Here is a 21,951-nt window from a genome sequence, read left to right as displayed (position 1 = left end):
GCTAATGTAACGTATTATGTAATGTATTAGGCATATAGACATGGCAACCCATTGCTGGTCACTGAGAAAGCCTTCTATCTCTGTAATAGCCACTTGTAGTGACCAAGTCAGAAAAGGTTTTAGGTCTTGGATCCAAGCTCTGACAATCCCTAATATTGCCGCTAAACACTATCGGTGTTACGGCAGACGCCCACTCTGACATGGGAGATAACAGCTGTGACCAATTACTAGTACTCCACATGGATAGTCATGTCAAGACTTCATTCAGACGTCAAGAAGTTTTCTTCTAACCCAAAAAACAGACCACTTATCATCAGGGTTCGGGATGTGATTTCAGCAGAGTTTGGTTAGAGCCTGTTTTTACAATTAGGGTGTGTGCACACAGTGCGGATTCTGCTGTGGAATTTTCCATGCAAATTTTGCTAAATCTGCAGGTAAAATGACCTGCGTCTTACCTGCAGTTTTACTGCAGATTTAGGGTATGTGCACAGGCTGCAGATTCACCCGCGGATTTGTATCTGCGGATCCGCAGGTAAAACCACAGCTAAAATGACCTGCGGTTTTGCCTGCGGTTTGACATCTGGATAATGGAATAGGTGGCAATCCACAGAAAGATTGACATGTCAATTCTTTCTGCGGTTTAGAAACCGGAAAAATCCGCACCGTCTGCACAGCGGTTTTTGATTTCCATAGGTTACAATGGTACTGTACACCGCAGCAGAATCCGCAGCGTGTGCATACACCCTAAGGCTATGTGCACACGCTGCGGATTGGTATCTGCGGAACCGCAGGTAAAATGACCTGCGGTTTATCATCTCTACAATGGAGGATATGGTAAACCGCAGCAGAATCCGCAGAAAAGAATGACATGTCATTTCTTTCTGCGGGTTCAAAACCGCAGCTTTTCCGCAGTTAAAAATCCGCAGCATGTGCACAGCAGAATGTAAATCCCGTAGACTTACATTGTACTGTACACTGTCTGCAGATCCGCAGCGAATCCGCAGCAAAAACCGCAGCGTGTGCACATAGCCTAAGTGTTTCATCAGTTTTTAACTCTTACAAAACAAAAAACTGATGGAGATTTCCAAACTTTTCCTATCAAACAATCATGACAGATGGACAGCACTAGGATGCAACCAGGATGGCCTCTCAGTGCTCGTCTGTCCCCATAATTCTCAGACATGTGAACAGCCCCACAGTGTATAATGGGTACACATTCTATCCGAGAAGACTAGAGATATAACTCGTATGTGAAAAACACACGTGTGTATGAAATATAGCAACAGAGAGGGGACAGAAGATTGTGGCTACACAAAATCCTGCACTTATTAGAACCGCTTCACCAATCCTATTAAACAGTGCAGGTTTTCCTTGCTGGGTCATTCCATGGTAACTTGCGTTACATTCACAAGCCAAAAACTGAGTTAATAATGGCTACAGACTGTTCTTTGAAGGCAGGCACAAAAATGAGTGAATGTATATTGTACATGAAACTATTCTCACTAGATTTCAACAGTTTGATTTTCAAGAATACAAGTTAAATACAAAATACAGTGTTACTTGGTAACTTACGTTACAACACAATGTAGTTACATTACAAAGCTGATGGTAACTTACGTTACAATACCATTACTTCATATGAGAAGTAAACGTATTGTAACGTAAGTTACTAACTGTGTTGTAACGTAAGTTACCATGGAAATACCCTGCTCTGACATGGCAAGGGTTAATCAGTTCAGTTGATCTACTGGAGCTCTCCATCCTGAATTGTCTCAGCTGTTCTGTGTTAGCCACTCCCCTCTGGTATATATGCTCTTCACTGACACTTGGGATTTGCTAGTGATAGCTCTATTTCCTGGTTTAGTGGTGAAGGAGTTTGGAGCTGGCGGTTGGAGAGTTTTTCTGTGTGAAGTTGGTTTGCGTATTTATCTTTATCCTCTGACATTTGGCTTCCCCTTCCTATACCTCCCCTATTTCCCACTCTGTTTTGTGAGTGTATTTGTACGATTGTAGTTTTCTTTTATCCCTGTCTGTTTACCACCATCGGTCTGGTTAGTGTTTTCCTATACACTTCGGCCCCTCACCTCCCTGGGTGGGGGAGGGATCAGATAAGGGTTGAATTAGAAGCATAGCTATGTACTAGACCCCAGCATCTCCACCATTTGGGGTAAAGTGGGGGACAGGGATAGACTAGAGAAGCCCTAAGTTTGAGGGATTGGGTAGGTGACCACAGTCCCTTGTCATTGCGTGACTATATATGTGTTGGTGGATACTAGAAACATGTTTGCTTGTCCTGTAATGCACAGTTTACAGTAGATAAACTTGGATGCATATTATGTCCTGACGTATCAGTTTTATGAACATCTATGTGACTACATAACTCTATATTCCTCTTAGCTGGATAAGTATGCCAAGGTGTCATTCATGGCATGATCCCTTAAGTCAGAAAAGAGTCTACACAGATACAATATAGAAAAACGGTTACTTACAGCAATCCTCAGAACAAGCTGCAAGAGAACACATGAGACATTAAGTTTCCTTGCTTAACAAAATAAATCAAACCTAAAAACACTCACTTTCCAATCCCGTGGTAGATATGACAGAAAAGTCTATGTAATAAGCCAGCCTGTTTGTGTAGCGTAAAAGGGGCATTATACTGTGTTGGGGACACTGTGGGGACATCATGCTGTAGGGGGGCACTTTATGTATATTATACTGTGTTGGGGGCACTGTGGGGACATCATGCTGTAGGGGGGCACTTTATGTATATTATACTGTGTTGGGGGCACTGTGGGGGACATCATGCTGTAGGGGGGCACTTTATGTATATTATACTGTGTTGGGGGCACTGTGGGGACATCATGCTGTAGGGGGGCACTTTATGTATATTATACTGTGTTGGGGGCACTGTGGGGACATCATGCTGTAGGGGGGCACTTTATGTATATTATACTGTGTTGGGGGCACTGTGGGGACATCATGCTGTAGGGGGGCACTTTATGTATATTATACTGTGTTGGGGGCACTGTGGGAACATCATGCTGTAGGGGGGCACTTTATGTATATTATACTGTGTTGGGGGCACTGTGGGGACATCATGCTGTAGGGGGGCACTTTATGTATATTATACTGTGTTGGGGGCACTGTGGGGACATCATGCTGTAGGGGGCACTTTATGTATATTATACTGTGTTGGGGGCACTGTGGGGACATCATGCTGTAGGGGGGCACTTTATGTATATTATACTGTGTTGGGGGCACTGTGGGGACATCATGCTGTAGGGGGGCACTTTATGTATATTATACTGTGTTGGGGGCACTGTGGGGACATCATGCTGTAGGGGGGCACTTTATGTATATTATACTGTGTTGGGGGCACTGTGGGGACATCATGCTGTAGGGGGGCACTTTATGTATATTATACTGTGTTGGGGACACTGTGGGGACATCATGCTGTAGGGGGGCACTTTATGTATATTATACTGTGTTGGGGGCACTGTGGGGACATCATGCTGTAGGGGGGCACTTTATGTATATTATACTGTGTTGGGGGCACTGTGGGGACATCATGCTGTAGGGGGGCACTTTATGTATATTATACAGTGTTGGGGGCACTGTGGGGACATCATGCTGTAGGGGGGCACTTTATGTATATTATACTGTGTTGGGGGCACTGTGGGGACATCATGCTGTAGGGGGGCACTTTATGTATATTATACTGTGTTGGGGGCACTGTGGGGACATCATGCTGTAGGGGGGCACTTTATGTATATTATACTGTGTTGGGGGCACTGTGGGGACATCATGCTGTAGGGGGGCACTTTATGTATATTATACTGTGTTGGGGGCACTGTGGGGACATCATGCTGTAGGGGGGCTGTGTTGGAGGGCTACAGGAGGCATTATACTTTGCTGGGGCGCTGTAAGGACATCACACTGTGTTGAGGGTCCTGTGGCAGTGTCATAAAGGGTGGACATTGTAGATTGTGAGCCTTCGCGGGCAGGGTCCTCTCTCCTCCTGTACCAGTTATGACTTGTATTGTTTAAGATTATTGTACTTGTTTTTATTATGTATACCCCTCCTTACATGTAAAGCGCCATGGAATAAATGGCACTATAACAATAAATAATAATAATATTATACTGTGTTGGGGACACTGTGGGGACATCATGTTGTAGGGGGGCACTTTATGTATATTATACTGTGTTGGGGACACTGTGGGGACATCATGCTGTAGGGGGGCTGTGATGGAGGGCTACAGGAGGCATTATACTGTGCTGGGGCGCTGTAAGGACATCACACTGTGGCAGTGTCATAAAGGGTGGACATTATACTGTGTTGGGGACACTGTGGGGGCATCATTCTATGTTGGTGTGACAGAGGCTGTCATGTGCCTCTCCCTCTCTAAACAGTGTAGGTATTAATTGTGTGCTGATAGTCACTGTTATACTGTGTGCTGCTGCATAGAATTTCACGAACATTACTGTATTCACTTAATGTTATTATATAGGGATTAAATGTTATTTATGCACAGTGATTAGGGAAAGATGTAAAGGATAATATACGAGGTCAGCTATAAATTAGGATAGGACTGGGTTCAGTATAATGCAGCATAATAGAGTCAGGAAAACTGGGGTGAAAACTTAAAAGTGCTGGAGAGTGATTTAGGAGAAGGCAAAACACACCAGAGGGCCGCCCAGTACGGAAAGGCACAGAATGCTTGGGAAAAGCAGAATGCGGCCAGCTGCCATTTGGTACGATGGTATCCCATAGAGAATCTGGGGCCTCGAATCAGGACAGAGGAACCTTTTTCAGTGAGGGGAGCCGGAGTGGGAACGAGTATGGGAAAGTGAGCGCAGGTATATGGGGATCCCAGAGCCAGGACGAGCATCTCTGAGGCTAGAGGAGCCGGCATTGAGGGGGAAGCTCAGGCTGAAAACATGAACTTGTGCTGTACTGAAACTGCCATGGATGTTTGTTAGCAATAAAGTTACACTGTTAAAGCAGAATACGGTGTCTGTTCCTGAGAGTGTGATATCATCCGAAGACTGGACCATGGGATCAGCAGGATCTGAAAACTCAAACGTGAGTTTTGTACAATACTCCCGCACCACATTTCAGACGGGACATTATATTTTCTTTGCGGTGTGCCGGGGTGTGGGAACACAACAGTCCCTCACCATAACTACCACCCTGGCCTCCTCTCACTGGGACCATTGTGACAGCATCACACTGTGTTGGAAGTACTGTAGCAACTTTTACTGTGACCTAAAGTTATCATAGATGGGGAAATATGGGTAATCAGTATCCAAAACAGAAAAACTAATAGACAATTAGGAATGAGAGAGAAATGATATTGAGGCCAATACAAGAAGAATTCGACATCAACATTGGTAACTTAAAGGGGTTGTCCGGGACTTAATGATTGAGGATGTACGCATGCAAGCGCTCACGTGACATAGCAATGTTATGACAGCTAGCAATTCCTGCGCGGTCATATCACTGGAACTGTGCCGATCCAGCAGGTGATTAGAACATTTTTTAAATTTTATTTGGGGGACTATAACATATAAAAAATGGTTGTCCAAGTGGTGGATAATCCCTTTAAATTATGATTTAGAGTGCTGCACTTTCTATTAGGTTCAGGGATTCTATTAGGTTCGAGGATCCTGAGACAAGTGATACAAATGGTTATTACACTCATTTGCGGGATACTGATAGTGAATAGATACGTACAAGTAATTAAAATGGATTGCACCAAAAGGGTCATATGATAAATAGGAGTAGAAAATATATTCGAAATTAATTGGAGCAATGACTCCCATTATGGAACTGGTTTGGTTGGGGTCATATTAGGGAAAACAAAGATTAATGAAAATATATACACAGTATATCTATAAAACAGGTTAGATAAATAATTACATGCTGCCATTATTGGGTGCAAGAAAAAAGTATCAGAGCAGTAGCTTCAATCAAGGACACAATGGTTAGGGGTAGTAATAGGAAAGAGGAAATAGTTATGGTGGAGTGTATGGTGCCACTAATGCAGACCAGGGTGAAAGCGTTTTGGAGGTCACTGTGTGGCTAATGTATCAGCAGTATGTATGCTATGTGAGCGGTATGTGCATTGTATACATCTAACATATCAGCGGTGTATTCTGAATTTGTCAAATATGTGAGTAATATGTATATCTCTATATATAAAACTGAATGTGTGTGTGTATAACCAACCAATCACGAAGCATCTTTCATTTCACCAGAACTGTTAAAAAGAAGCTGAGCTGTGATTGGTTGCTATGAGCAACAGTTTTCCTTGCAGCCAATCACTAAGCATCTCTCATTTCACCAGAGCTGGTTAAAAGTAGCTGAGCTGTGATTGGTTGCTATGAGCATGTTTTCCCACTTGACAACACCTCTGCAGACACTGACATGGTGGGAGAAATCTAGCATCCCCAGCAACATAAGCTCCCAGCCATTATCTGCCCCCCTGAAAGGAGCAGAAAGCACATGACAGAAATGAATCCCCCCCCCTCCCTGCCCATATACACATCACACATCCTCCATCCCATAGGCACATCTTCCCTCTTAAAGGGATCTCCGGTATGGAAGTTAGGACCGTTCCACTCAGCTCTGTGGTTCTGACCCCAGGGAATCTTAAAGGGATCATTGGTATGGAAGTCAGGGCAAATCCACTCTGTGCTTTGGTACTGACCCCAGGCCTTTCTTAAAGGGATCATTGGTATGGAAGTTAGGGCAAATCCACTCTGCGCTTTGCTACTGACCCCAGGCTCTCTTAAAGGGATCTCCTGTATTGAAGTTAGGGCAAATCCCTCAGTGCTTTGGTTCTGACCCCAGGCTTCTATTAAAGGGATCATTGGTATGGAAGTGAGGGCAATTCCACTCTTCGCATTGGTACGGACCCCAGGCCTCTCTTAGGCTGGTTTCACATTAGCGTTTTTTGCGCAGCTCATCGTGCACGTCCATGCGCATGCGTCATGCGTACCTATGTTTAACATGGCGTGCGCATGGTCTTGCCTTTGCACGTGTTCATATGCGTTTTCGTGCGCATGCGTTTTTTCAAGGTGTGCGCCTAGGCACACCAGACGCAACCTGTTGCATTTTTGGGTCCACCAAAAGGCATCAAAACGCTTGCGCACGGAATGTGACAAAATAACGCATTACAGTCTATGGGAACGCAGGAGTGCGCAGGACATGCGTTCCTCTGCATTTTCATGCGCATGTGTTTTTGGCATAAAAATGTGTAGACACTGGTATTAACCCCTAGAGAACGAATGCGCATAAAAACAGCAAACGCATGCAAAAATGCATGATGCGTTTTTTGCATGCGTTTCTATTGCACACGATGCACTACGCAAAAGAACTCTATTGTGAAATTAGCCTTAAAGGGTTCTCCGGTATGGAAGTTAGGGTAAATCCCTCAGCGCTCTGAATTTCACCCCAGGCTTCTATTAAAGGGATCATTGGTATGGAAGTTGGGACAAATCCACTCAGTGCTCTGGTTCTGACGCGAGGCCTCTCTTAAGGTGATCCTCGGTATGGAAGTTGGGACCGTTCCACTCTGTGCTCTGGTTCTGACCCCAGGTTGACGGGATGAAGTGGGATATTAGGGGTAGTAGTCTGGTGGCTCTGACGGGATGATGTGGGATATTAGGGGTAGTAGTCCTGTGGCTCTGACGGGATGATGTGGGATATTAGGGGTAGTAGTCCTGTGGCTCTGACGGGATGATGTGGGATATTAGGGGTAGTAGTCTGGTGGCTCTGACGGGATGATGTGGGATATTAGGGGTAGTAGTCCTGTGGCTCTGACGGGATGATGTGGGATATTAGGGGTAGTAGTCCAGTGGCTCTTGCTGACGAGGTTATGTGGGATATTAGGGGTAGTAGTCCGGTGGCTCTGGTTGATGGGATGATGTGGGATATTAGGGGTAGTAGTCCAGTGGCTTTGACGGGATGATGTGGGATATTAGGGGTAGTAGTCCGGTGGCTCTAGCTGATGGGATGATGTGGGATATTAGGGGGAGTAGTCCGGTGGCTCTGACGGGATGATGTGGGATATTAGTGGTAGTAGTCCGGTGGCTCTGGCTGATGGGATGATGTGGGATATTATAGTGAATGTGGCTATGAGGAGTGGGCGGGGCTATACACTCAGCTTTATATATATAGATACAATCATTATAATTTGCTATAACTAAACATTGTTAGTTACTATGCCCGGGCAGCACCGGACTCTTCAGCTAGTTGAATATATGAGTGAATATGTGCCGATGTATAATATGTGAGCAGTGAGTGTACTGTATTAATCTAATTTGTGAGTGGGGTGTGTAATATATGAGCATAGTATGTATTTAATATGTGAGTATACAGTACATTGTATACTGTATATGTCTAATATGTGCGCGGCGTGTGCTATGTATGTGATAGGTGATTGGTGTGTGTATTGTATTCGTCCAACATGTGAGCAGTAATATGTGAGAGAGTGGTGTGTACTGTATTCATCTAATATGTGAACGGTTTGAGTGCTCTGAATTTTGTAGTTATGATATCTTTAAAAGGTATCATAACTGCAAGATTATCTTATTTTTCACACTCAGAGCATTATTTTTTCATCTAGCTAAAACAGGTACCAAACTCCTTTTTTTCTTTTAACTGCTCTGTATGTGTAATATGTGAGAGGTGTGTGCACTCTATTCAGCTAATATGTGAGCAGTGAGAGTGATGTGTGTAATACAGGTGCTTCTCACTAAATTAGAATATCCTCAAAAAGTTAATTTCAGTTCTTCAATACAAAAAGTGAAAGTCATATTATATAGATTCATTACAGAGTAATCTATTTCACGTGTTTATTTCAGAAATAAAAACTTGAAATAGATCACTCTGTAATGACTACATATAATATGAGTTTCACTTTTTGTATTGAAGAACTGAGATAAATTAATTTTTTGATGATATTCTAATTTTGCAAGATGCACCTGTATGTGGGTGGTGTGTATTGTATTCGTCTAATATGTAAGTGGTGTGAGTAGTATGTGAGTAGTGGGTGTACTGTACACACCTAATATGTGAGCAGTGTGCGCTCTGTGTGTAATATGTGAGAGGTATGTACTGTACAGTATACATTTAATATGTGAGTGGTGTGTGTGCTATGGGTGTAATATGTGAGAGGTGTGTACTTGTAGCGCCCCTGAGGGTTCAGTCGCCACAGAGGTAGTGCACCTCCTCCTGAGGTGTAGTATCCCACTTCCCAGGTAAGATGGTAACACCTGACCAGACTCCATCACCTACATCCAGCACAGACACCTTAGAACAGCAGGGGGGCGGAGCCTGAACGTTGGTGGAGCAAGAAGCAGGAAACCTGAGCTCCCGGACCAATGCACCAAAAGGGGCTCTAATATCACCAGAGCCTTCTTTTTATACCATCCCCGCATTACAACCCAAACCAGGACCCCACTGGATCGCATAGACCCTGGGTGGCGAGTCACGTTCGGGATAAAGAAGGGATTCATCTAACTGAGGCCCTGCAGGCGGGAGATTGCCGGAGTGGCGGAAGGATATACTGCTAACAGCACCATCGCCTCGGGCAGAAGACTTCACCCCTGACCTAAGGCTGTCAGATAAGAGAGACCCCGGAGCTAACCCTCCCCTGCAGATAAGGTACCATTGCAAAATCCCCAGACCAGGACACACAAAATCGCTACTGTTCTCATAGCTGGGGGACGGCTACAGAGAGCGTGTATCACGCCGCAGCATTGAAAATAGTCCCGTCGGGCTTGCAGAAGACACGCGGCCCGGGACCTAGAATAGACGTGCAGCGGCACGCTTCAGCCTCCTCCCCTCTCTGCAGACAGTGAGAGAGATCTGAGGGAATCAAGCGTCTCCGGGAGCTGAGGTAACGCTGAAATAACAGAAGCAAGGTGACGGAGTGTCTTGAGCAGGGGGGTCTGATTCAGGGGACAGAGGATCAGGAGAGCATGGTCATTCTCCCTAACTCCGTAGCAATAAAGGAGATAATCAATTAATCAAGTGGGGGCCTGAGACTGTCTGACCCGAGGGGTGCGAGGAGAGAAGGGAGTAATATAAGGAGCCTTAGATCTGTATTAAGCGCTCCCCCCCCCACCAGTGCTGTCCCTACATCTTTCCTCCCCCCCTTATCTGCTTTCTAATTAACCCATGTTATACCTAGCTGAACGGATATAAGAGAGGATTCTCTGGAAAACCAGCAGAAAGTGGTTATAGACTGCCATCTAGTGACCAGAGCCAGAACGACATCTCTTTCCATTGTTTATCACTTATAAGATTGGGCATAAAATGGAATATTAGCTAAATTCATAGCCAGCGAGAGGAACTCTAATCTTCAAACTGCTCTATTCTTCTCTGCTTTAGATAACTGCAAAAATGGGGAGATCCAGCGTAAAAACGCAAAAGAGCATGCCCAAACCTACAAAGTCCACTACGCAAACAGACATGGATGACTTTCTTAAAAAACAAACGGTTCCGTCAGATTCTCTTAAACCACCCAAGCTTCGTGATTTGACCTCATTAGAAGATTCAGATTCTGAACCGGAGAGTGACTCTGACACGGGAAGCACAGCAAGAGAGGCCTTAGTCACTCGTTCGTTCATCAAACGTATATTGTCTAAAGCTCTTGAGCCAATAGGACAAGAACTTGCAGAGATAAAACACGACCTAAAACTTCAAGGCCACAGACTTGAGACATTGGAAAATTCGCAAGTTGCCATGACACAAAGTTCGAACGCTGTACTAGACTCTTTAAAAGTCCATGAACTCCAACTACATACAATTCACACGGTGCTAGAAGATCATGAAAACAGAGAACGTCGTAACAACATAAGAGTTAAAGGCCTTTCTGAAACGGTGGCCTTTGAGGCGTTATGGAAAGCAACACGAGATATTCAAAGATCTACTTAATGAATCAGATCCACAGGAAATCGAACTGGTGAGAGTACACAGAGCATTGCGTCCGAGGCCTTCTCAAGGGGAAACTCCACGAGATGTGATCTGTCGCTTCCTCGATTATCGAGCAAAAGACTTAGTTCTTCGCAGAGCGCGGGAGGCGCAGGAGATCTCGTATGAAGGCTCACAAATTAAACTTTTCCAGGATTTATCGGCTAGCACTCTCAGGAAGCGGAGGATCTTGAAACCGTTCACTGAAGCATTGATAAAAAAAGCATCCGTTTTAGATGGTTGTTCCCGTTTGGAGTACATATCACAAATGGAGACAAAGGTATCTCAGCAAGAACATCACAAGACATCAAAGAGGCATGTGAATCCTTGGGGATTGAGCTGGAGGCCTACCCGGACCTGGAGTCCTTCCATTCGGCGACCCTATTGCACCCGCTACCAGATAACCCGGCGTGGCAGATAGCCCTGACGCCAAAATCACAAAGGCTGAAAAGGAAGCTGACAAAGACCTCGCTTCCTAAGGACTCCAGAGACAATACTTGATCTTTGGGTTAGACCCAGATTTTGCAGTTAAGTTTTCTTGGTGTCTACCCCAGTTGGGGTATTGAGTATGGTTGAAGCAAATCTGATGGGGTTGGCGTGCTTTTCCAAATATGGGTAAGCACTGCTGCCACATCTATCCAATAATTCGTTGTAAGGTTTCAACCTAGATCTAGTTACAGCCCAAACTGGGCATTCTCCTAGAATGGAGCATTTCATATTTCATATTTAGTTTATAAGGTTGATTGGAATTTTCCTCAAGCTGGCACTCTATGAAACAATGTCAGTAGGTAACTATGGTACGTTGGCATATTGGTCAATGATATTGTGCAACATAATAACATGGATAATGTTAATATTGTGTTCTCCCCCTCTTCACCTTTTTGTTTTCTCTACCCTTTTCTTTCTTTCGTCTGGTCTACTTGTCCTAGACCCCCTCCCCACTCCCATAGGCACAGGGATTCGTCTCCGTCGTGAGCTGCAAGGATGCTGCTGTGTACAGAAACATGATGGATTCGGATAAGGTACACACCTTTATCTCTTTTAACGCACATGGGCTGAATTCTCCAAACACTAGACGCCACACATTACAACTATTCAAAAAACAGCAGGCAGCAGTATTGCTTATTCAGGAAACGCACTTCAAACCGGATAAATTGCCCTCCTTTGAAAGCTCGATATATGATAAATGGTTTCATGCGACAACCACCCAGTCCGGTTCCAGAGGAGTGTCAATAGCAGTGGCAAGGGGAGTGCCCTTCCAGCTAAGAGAAACTATGGCGGACCCTCAGGGTCGTTACATCTTTGTCAAAGGTCTACTAAACGGTGCCCTTGTAACACTGTGCAGTCTATACGCACCAAATAAAAAACTATTGAGATGGGTACTCTCAACACTGAAAAAAATTGATGGCTTTAGAGAGGGTGCATTGATAGTGGGTGGGGACTTGAATGTTGCATTAGAGCCTTTGCTAGACACGACCAAACAGAAAAGTTCGCTCTCACCTAAAGATCTTTACAGAATAAAGTCACAATTGGGATCTCTACAATTGATTGACACATGGAGATATCTAAACCCCTCTGACCGAGACTACACCTTCTACTCCCACCCTCATAAATCTTACCACCGTTTAGACTATATTTTTATATCCAGTAAAATGGTTGCCAATATACAACAGGCGAAAATAATCCCGAATATTTATTCCGATCACTCTTCGGTTTTGTTAAAATTCTCATTATCTAAAGCCTTTCCCCGACATAGAGTATGGCGGCTCAATGAGTCAGTACTTGGAAGTACCGAGGTACAGACACGTATAAACAAAGTGCTTTCCCAATATTTTGAGTAAAATGCTTCACCAGAAATTTCCTCACAGATACTATGGGAAGCACATAAGTCAGTTGTCAGAGGAGTTGATATCTATCACTTCCTTTCTAAATAAACTGCAACAAAAAGAAATCCAGGATCTTTATGATAGTATATCACAGCTGGAGCTTACACATAAACATAAAATAGATCAACATAGCTTAGAGAAGCTGCAACAAAAAAGACAGCAACTTAAAGACATATTAAACTCGAGATCTGCTAAGCTATATGCAACATGGAAAAACAGAATGTACGTCCATGGAGACAAAGCATCCAAATTAATGTTATCGCAACTAAGGAAGCGGCAGTCACGTACGCTGATTAACTCAATTAAGAATGAACAAGGGTTCAGCTCGCAAACTCCTGAGCACATGGAGCGGGCATTCCTTGACTACTATAAGAAATTATATAATCTCCGTCCGGAAGATAACACCGATTCCGCACTTAAAAGAAGCATGGACACTAGGTCCTTCCTAAGCACTTTAGATCTGCCTGTCTTGTCTGATTCCCAAAAACAATATCTCACTAGACCTTTTTCACTAGGGGAGTTGCAGTCCGCCCTGTCAAAGTGCCCGAAGGGGAAAGCGCCCGGTCCAGATGGATTCTCAGCACTTTACTATAAATCCTTCTCTGGCCTCCTACTCCCACATTTATTGAACGTTTGCAACGCAGTTTTACAAGGCCACCCATTGCCAAACCAAATGCTTACAGCCAGAATATCCCTAATACACAAAGAGGGGAAGGATCCTGAACAATGTAGTAGCTATAGGCCAATCTCTCTCCTTAATGTGGACCTAAAAATCCTAGCAGGGCTGATGGCAAAAAGAATGGCCAAGTCATTGCCAAATTTGATTTCCTTAAATCAGACCAGGTTTGTGGGTGGAAGGGAGGGAAGGGATAATGTCCACAAAGTATTACACCTTCTTCAATACGCAAAAAATCGTAAACTCCCATTGATGCTTCTTGGAACAGATGCAGAGAAGGCCTTTGACAGGGTGGACTGGGTATACCTACGGGAAGTGCTGATCAAGTTTGAGATACCCGAAGCGTTTATAGCAGTCGTAATGGCAATGTACGATAAGCCCAAGGCACATATTAGGATTAACGATTTTACAACAGATGCATTTACTATAAAGAACGGAACAAGACAGGGCTGTCCCCTATCCCCGTTGTTATTTGTGCTAGCAATGGAACCTCTCTTAAAGGCCATACAAATACATGAGGGAATAGAGGGTATTCGTATCAATAAGACACACTATAAAATGGCGGCATTTGCGGACGATCTCTTAGTCTTGATGACTAATCCTTTGCTGGGACTCCCAACATTGATGGATCTCATAGATCAATATAGCAAAATTTCCAATTTTAAAGTAAATATGTCTAAGTCGGAAGCGCTAGACATACATATATCCCCGAATACCTTAGCTAAACTAAAAAGTACATACCCATTCACCTGGCCAAAACAATATATCAAATATTTAGGTGTAAAGATAGGAAGATCGGATAGAGACCTTTTTCAACAGAATATTCCCCCCCTAATTGCCTCAGTAGAAACCATCATGAAATCATGGAGGGACTCGTATGTGTCGTGGATGGGAAGGAAAAATTTACTGAAGAGCCTAATCTTACCCAAGTTCATATATATCTTCCAAATGCTCCCTATAACCATCCCCAAATCGTATCTTAAAATTAATACATTATTCCGCAGATATGTTTGGAAAAAGCAAAAGCCCCGATTAGCATACAGGACATTAACATTAAACAAATCGAGGGGTGGGATGGGTGCACCAGACATAGTAAGGTACTACCAAGCGACAATGCTTACCAGAGTGGTAGACCTGTTGCGGTCTCCTAACAATAAGCAGTGGATTGAGGTGGAGGAAGCCCTAGCACCTTATCCCCTGAGATCCATCCTTTTGGCATATCCTTGTAAAAACATAAACAAAAATTTACCTAATATACACACCAAAGCTACCTTAAAATTATGGAAGGGATTGGTGAAAACTCTAGTTCCCCCTTTGTCCCCCTTACTCAAGTTGGCAGATATAATGCCACACGCATCTTATTCCCGAGACAATGATCTAATCAAACCCGGTTCCCTGGCAAATGTAGCGGTTGATGAACTCTTAACGGACGGGGCACTCCCCTCCTTTCAGGAACTGAAGAAACAACCAGGGCTTTCCAGCTTGACCTTTATACAATTCGGCTCTATAAGAGACTCCTTGGCACAGTATCTTTTAGGAGCAGACGTTACCCGCCCACTGACTGCATTTGAGACTCTCTGTGCAACAAAGGATAAACCCAAAAAGATAATGTCGTCTATTTACCAGGTTTTAAATATAACTGACTGTTGCCTCAAAAGAGCCTATATAACACATTGGGAAAAGGATTTGGGATACAAGTTTACCCCAAATCAAATATCACACATTTATAATTCTTCTCATGGCCCATCACAATGCGTTAGAGCACAAGAGAATTCCTTTAAAATAGTCGCCAGATGGTATATTACACCACAGCAGAACACTTATTGGCAGACGGGGTCTTCTACTAGATGCTGGAGATGCTGTGACTCGGAGGGAACATACTTACATATGTGGTGGTCCTGTCCACCCCTGCTGCAGTTCTGGCGACTAGTAGAGGATTATATCGGGGAAATTGTGGGCAAAAAGCTTACATTGACACCGGAGATAGTGCTCTTAAATTTTCTGTCACCGACTGGACATAAGAATACTGCTCTGTTGACTCAACACATTCTTTCAGCAGCGAAACTTTTGATACCTATGAACTGGAAGACAACTACCACTCCATCTATATCCCAATTGCAAGAGAAGGTAGATATGCTATATCAAGTAGCCAAACTGGCTGCCTTGGTGAATGGCTCACTTTCAGCTTTTGAAAGAGTATGGCACCCATGGACCCGATTCAGATCCATTAGTAGAAGTTGATAAGGCTATAGTGGCCTCCTTGCTCGGCTTTATCAGAGTGGACGAAACCCTTGTTGCCTAGTGTTCCCCTCTCCCCCCCCCTCCCCTTACTTCCCCTATATTCCACCCCTATCTCCCAACTTCTCCCTCTAATTACTTGACCTCCTGTCCCTTTACTCCCTATACTGTTTTTTTTTTCTCTTTTCTTCTTTTTTGTTCTTCTTCATCTTTGTTTGAAATCATGGCATATGTGATGTAGCAGGGGCGTGTGGATGGGAAGAACCCAGATTTGAACCCAGATAATCTTGCTACTGGAAGTTCCTTTAAGGCTGTTGTTGTCCTTAAACCTCTATATATCAATAGTTTTTGCCATGAATTGATATTTCAAACCATCTGTTTAACTCCCGAAAAGTGGAATTTGTAGGTTATATAATAATTTTGTAAGCTACTTTGTTGATTGCTTTCTTTCGGATGTAACTTGCAGATTTCAATAAATAAAACATTAAAACAAAACAGACACCTTAGAACAGCAGAGGACCCTTTATGGCAGCTGCTTTGGTTCATGAAGGGTGCTGGGTGGAGCTTAGAAACGCTAGAGGGGAAAGCTGATGGGAAGTTAGTCAGTTCCCCCAGGAGGAAGCAGAAAGAAGACCTCTCTGCAGTCGAGAATCCCCGGAGGGGGGTGGAGAGAGGACGTGTTTGCAGCAGCCTCCTGTGAGTTGGAGCTGCTGGCAAGGAAAGAGAAAGCAAGAAGGATCAGATGTTCAGAAGGAAGATTAAGAATGGAACGTGAGGAGGAGAGAGACTGGGGACTAGGGCTAGTGCAGAGCCCTTTCCTAAGTTTAATGCGCCAAGGCCGGGCGCCGGTATCCGAGGCTGTGTGTGATACTAATGATCCTACAGCAGACACCGGAAGAATAGAAGTTGTGACCACTTCATTCCCACCTAAGACTCGAAGGCACAGCAGCAACGTGTGTGAGCTGGGACAAGATTGTATGGAGTCCCTGAAGCAGGCTACAGCTGCCTGTCATACGAGTGGAGTTATAAGTAACATCAAGAAGGAGGAACTTGAGTGTAATAATAAATTTTATTTCTATAGCGCCAACATATTCTGCAGCACTTTACATTTCAGGGGGGATTTGTACAGACAATAGACATTACAGCCTAACAATAATCACATAGATTATAACAAATACCAAGAGGAATGAGGGCCCTGCTCGCAAGCTTACAGTCTATGAGGAAAGAGGTAGACACGAAAGATGGGTGGTAACAGTTGCCCTGATTGTATGGACCAGCCATAATGTTAAGTGTGTAACAGTACAAACACAGAGGGCTAATGGATGCATAAAGCATGTCGGAACATGATGCGGGGAAACCTGGTTATGGTAAAACTTTTGGCTGTGCCACACAGGGATAGATTAGGTTAATGTGTTGAGGCGATAGGCCAGTCTGAATAAATGCGTTTTCAGGGCATGCTTAAAATTGTGGAGATTGGGGACTAATCGTATTGACCTGGGAAGTGCATTCCAAAGAATTGGCACAGCACGTGTAAAGTCTTGGAGACGGGAATGGGAGGTTCTGATTATTGAGGATGTTAACCTCAGGTCATCAGCAGAGCGAAGGGCGCGGGTAGGGTGGTATACTGAAACAAGGGAGGAGATTTAGGGTGGTGCTGAGCCATGGAGGGCTTTGTGGGTGAGGGTAATAAGTTTATACTGAATTCTGGAGTGGATGGGTAGCCAGTGTAATGACTGGCACAAGGTAGAGGCATCGGTGTAACGAGTGGTGAGGAATATGATCCTGGCTGCAGCATTCAAGACAGATTGGAGAGGGGAGAGTTTGGTAAGAGGGAGACTGATTAGAAGAGAGTTACAATAGTCGAGACGAGAATGAATAAGAGAAACAGTAAAAGTTTTTGCAGAGTCAAAAGTAAGAAAAGGTCGAATTCTAGAGATGTTTTTGAGGTGCAGATGACAAGAGCGAGCCAGTGATCGAATGTGGGGGGCGAAGGAAAGCTCGGAGTCAAGTATGACCCCAAGACAGTGGGCATGTTGCTGGGGAGTAATAGTGGAACCACACACAGTAATGGCAATGTCGGGTATAGGTACATTTGTAAAGGGAGGAAACGCAAGGAGTTCAGTCTTTGACAGGTTCAGTTTCAGATATAGTGAGGACATGATGTTGGACACAGCGTTTAGACAATTGCCGGTGTTTTCTAGAAAGGCTGGCGTGATGTCAGGAGAAGATGCGTATAATTGGGCGTCATCAGCATAGAGATGATACTGGAAACCAAATCTACTGATTGTTTGACCAATAGGGGCAATGTACAAGGAGAAGAGGAGGGGGCCTAGAACCAATCCTTGAGGAACCCCAACAGTAAGGGGAAGGTGAGAGGAGGAGGAGCCAGCAAAAGATACAGTAAAGGAGCGGTCAGAGAGATAGGAGGAGAACCAAGAGAGAACGGTGTCCTTGAGGCCAATGGAACGGAGCATAGTGAGGAGAAGCTGATGATCCACAGTGTCGAATGCTGCAGAGAGATCCAAGAGAATTAGCATGGAGTAATGACCATTTGATTTAGCTGTTAGTAGATCATTAGAGACTTTAGTGAGGGTAGTTTCAGTAGAGTGTAAAGAGCGGAAACCGGATTGGAGAGGGTCTAGAAGTGAGTTATCAAAGAGATAGCGGATAAGACAGGAGTGGACCAGGCGTTCCAGGAGTTTAGAGATGAAGGGAAGATTAGAGACAGGTCTATAGTTAGCGGCACAGTTTTGGTCGAGGGATGTTTTTTTAAGTGGTGGATGTATGATGGCATGCTTAAATGAGGAGGAAAAGATACCAGAAGAGAGAGAGAGGTTAAATATTTTAGTTAGGTGATGGGTGACAGCAGGGGAAAGGGACTGGAGGAGATGTGACGGAAATGGGTCACTGGTGCAAGTGGTTGGGCGAGAAGATGCAAGGAGCCTGCTTACTTCTTCTTCTGTGACTGGTTCAAAATCAGAGAGTGAGCTAGATGCAGTTGGGGAGGGAGGACAGTGCATGGTATGAGGTGATTGGGAGATAATTTCCTCTCGGATCTGGTCAATTTTTTCTTTGAAGAAATTGACCAGATCGTCAGCTCGGAGCTCCGTGGTTGGGGCCTGTACCCTTGGGTTGAGTAGAGAATGAAAAGTGTCAAAGAGACGTTTCGGGTTATTGGACAGTGAGGTGATGAGGGTGTTGAAATAGGTTTGTTTGGAGAGGTGAAGGGCAGTGTTGTATGTTCGAAGCATAAACTTCTCACTAGATTCGTTCATCACTAGTGCTGGGTGTCGGACCCCCATCAGTCACAAGCCCTGGACAACCCCTTAAGTAAAAGGAGAGTTTCCATTTTACCTAAATCAGCAAACTTCTCCAGTGTGTAATTCGGAACAAATACTTCAGATTAGCGCTACAAAGGAGACGTTCAGAAAAGGCACATGAAAGGGAGTGCTGGAAAGGTTAATTCCATCTGCCTGGGAGTTGGCTGAGCCCCTGATTTGGAGACCACGGCACTGAAGCGGGCATCTGTCTGTGCCAGAAACGTAAAAGAATTGGAACTGTACTCAGTTGTGTCATTGCCTTCTTCCTGCACCAACCCACTCAGCACTGCTACATCTCTGTGCCTAACACTACATCATCTACCTCAACACCTACTACTACTGCCCTGGGACTGCAGCTCTACCTGTGGAGAGCTATTCCATCTTTGCTGCCTTATACCATCTGTCCCAGAGGATCTGCACCGCAGCTTAACACCTTCATTGCCGAGTACCACAGGTGGCGTCACGAATTATCTACCTATAAAATTTATTCAGCTTCATTCCACCTATTTTACATGAACATCCAGGGCCACAGATGGTCACCGCCACCGTTACACATCCTTTTAAGACACCGGCCCGGTACCGAGTAATCTCACAGCCCTGGGGGTGATCCACACTGTATTCATCTAATATGTGAGCAGTGTGTGTGTGCTATGGGTGTAATATGTGAGAGGTATGTACTGTATACATCTACTATGTGAGCGGTGTGTTTTGCTATGGGTGTAATATGTGAGAGGTATGTACTGTATACATCTACTATGTGAGCGGTGTGTTTTGCTATGGCTGTAATATTTGAGAGGTATGTACTGTATGCATCTAATATGTGAGCAGTGTGTGTGCTATGAGTGTAATATGTTGGAGGTGTGTACTGTATACATCTAATATGTGAGCGGTGTGTTTTGCTACGGGTGTATTGTGAGAGGTGTGTGCACTATATTCAATAAGAATATTGGCTCATTTATTTGCCAGCTAGACTCTTCCCTCTTCTTTACAGGAGAAGAATCTGATTTGTGACAGGCGCCTCCTAAAACATCATCCACGTTTTCACTATATTACTAGATGCTCAGAACTGAGCAGAGGAGCATGATGAGAAATGTAGAGTGACTTGTTTTCCTCAATAAATGTGCTCCATTACATGTAGTATTTATAGTTGAATGACGGCCTACTTTTGCCATGTCTTTGTAAAAGAAGGAAAAAGATGCAGCACTCACCCAGATTTGCAGTGCAGTGTGGGTGAGTGCCGGTGGACCTGTTGAAGCGTCTGTGTACGCTAAACGGCTGTCGTCCGTCTTTTTTCCCCGCATGCCTCATGTTATCTGCCCGTCCTTTATTGTGTGACTTTTAATGGTTGAATAAAGAAACACTGCACTGCAAATCTGGGTGAGTGCCGCATCTTTTTCCTTCTTTTACAAATTTAGCATGTTTTTTCTGATGCTGAGCACCACTATTCCCAGCAGTGTTTTACACACTGTGTGCCTGTGATTGATCCTCGACTTGTTGCTGGTGGATTAGAGCCTTGGTGCCCTTCATCTGGGCTTTCTTTGAATTGAATTGTTTACCATGTCTTTGTCATGGACTTAGCACTAATGCAGGAAAATAAACGTTACTGATTTGTAGAATGCCGGTAAGTACCGTAAGTAAAAAAAAAAATAAATTCTCACTAGATTCGTTCATCACTAGTGCTGGGTGTCGGACCCCCATCAGTCACAAGCCCTGGACAACCCCTTAAGTAAAAGGAGAGTTTCCATCTTACCTAAATCAGCAAACTTCTCCAGGGACTGTTTCATCTGCCACATTATTTCCTCTTTGTGTGTCCTTATATTCTCCATGAACATGGCCACTCCTAAAATAAGAAAACAGATTATCTACACATTGCCAAACGGCTGATTATACTAGTGTGTGACTGAGGACACATCCAGCAGATGACGACCATTTGTGTGGAAACTGCAGTATTCAATTATATTTTACAACTAGGTTTGGGAAATTGAACATGTATACTTTTACTCATCAATAAGTTTTCACATTAAAGCACTGGTGGACACAGACAGAGGAGGGGCCCTCTGCATGAAAAGTATATGGGTCCTTTGCCATCCAAAAGCTCATTGTAATGCATAATTCCACCTGCTTTGGAGCCAGAGGTGGGTCCCCTTACCTCCGGGGCCCCAGTGTGGCTACACCGGGTGAACCAGAGATGTCCGCCCCTACATTAAAGGGAATCTGTCACCCTTTTTTTTTTTTACTATGAGCTGCCGCCACTGACATCAGGGACTTATCTACAGCATTCTGTAATGCTGTAGATAAGCCCCCGATGTAACCTGAAAGATAAGAAAAGAGTTAGATTATACTGACCTCGGCGTTCGGTCCAGTCCGATGGGTGTCGCCGTCCGGTCCGGCGCCTCCCATCTTCATACGATACCGTCCTCTTCTTTCCTTTCTGTCGTGGCTCCGGCGCTGGCGCACTGCTCTGCCCAGTTGAGGGCAGAGCAGAGTCCTGCAGTATTAGAAGATGGGTGGCGCCGGACCGCAACACCCATCGGACCAAGACCGGACCGGGACCGCCCCCCGGTGAGTATAATCTAACTCTTTTTTTCTTATCTTTCAGGTTGCATCGGGGGGCTTATCTACAACATTACAGAATGCTGTAGATAAGCCCCTGATGTCAGTGGCAGCAGATCATAGTTGAAAAAAATGGTGACAGATTCCCTTTAAAGCGTTGTCCTACCTGGGACATTTCTGGCATATCAACTGGCTTCACTGCTGGGACCTGTGTATTTAAGGAGAATGGGCTCGGCAGGGAATAAAGAGGCGTCAAGCATGCCTCGTTTTCCTCATGTATTTCTTTGGGAGCTC

At 44.4% G+C, this 21,951-nt stretch overlaps 1 protein-coding gene across 1 annotated transcript in view; it reads right to left on the bottom strand.

Annotated features, from left to right (window-relative positions):
- Positions 1 to 20,941, bottom strand: part of IZUMO3 (IZUMO family member 3) — a 72,135-nt gene extending 51,194 nt beyond the window's left edge. Inside the window, exons 1-2 of the mRNA XM_073566422.1 lie at positions 20,855 to 20,941; positions 2,490 to 2,507 (exon numbers count right to left, since the gene is read on the bottom strand). Of these exons, the coding sequence (XP_073422523.1) occupies positions 2,490 to 2,507; positions 20,855 to 20,936 (100 nt within the window). The 5' untranslated portion in view covers positions 20,937 to 20,941. The remainder of the gene's footprint in view (positions 1 to 2,489; positions 2,508 to 20,854) is intronic.
- Between the last annotated feature and the right edge of the window lie 1,010 nt (positions 20,942 to 21,951).

This window comes from Dendrobates tinctorius, unplaced genomic scaffold, assembly GCF_039654945.1.
Source record: "Dendrobates tinctorius isolate UK_male_01 unplaced genomic scaffold, ASM3965494v1 ptg000018l, whole genome shotgun sequence".
Lineage (NCBI taxonomy): Eukaryota > Metazoa > Chordata > Amphibia > Anura > Dendrobatidae > Dendrobates > Dendrobates tinctorius.
This window is presented reverse-complemented; position numbering and strand designations above follow the sequence as displayed.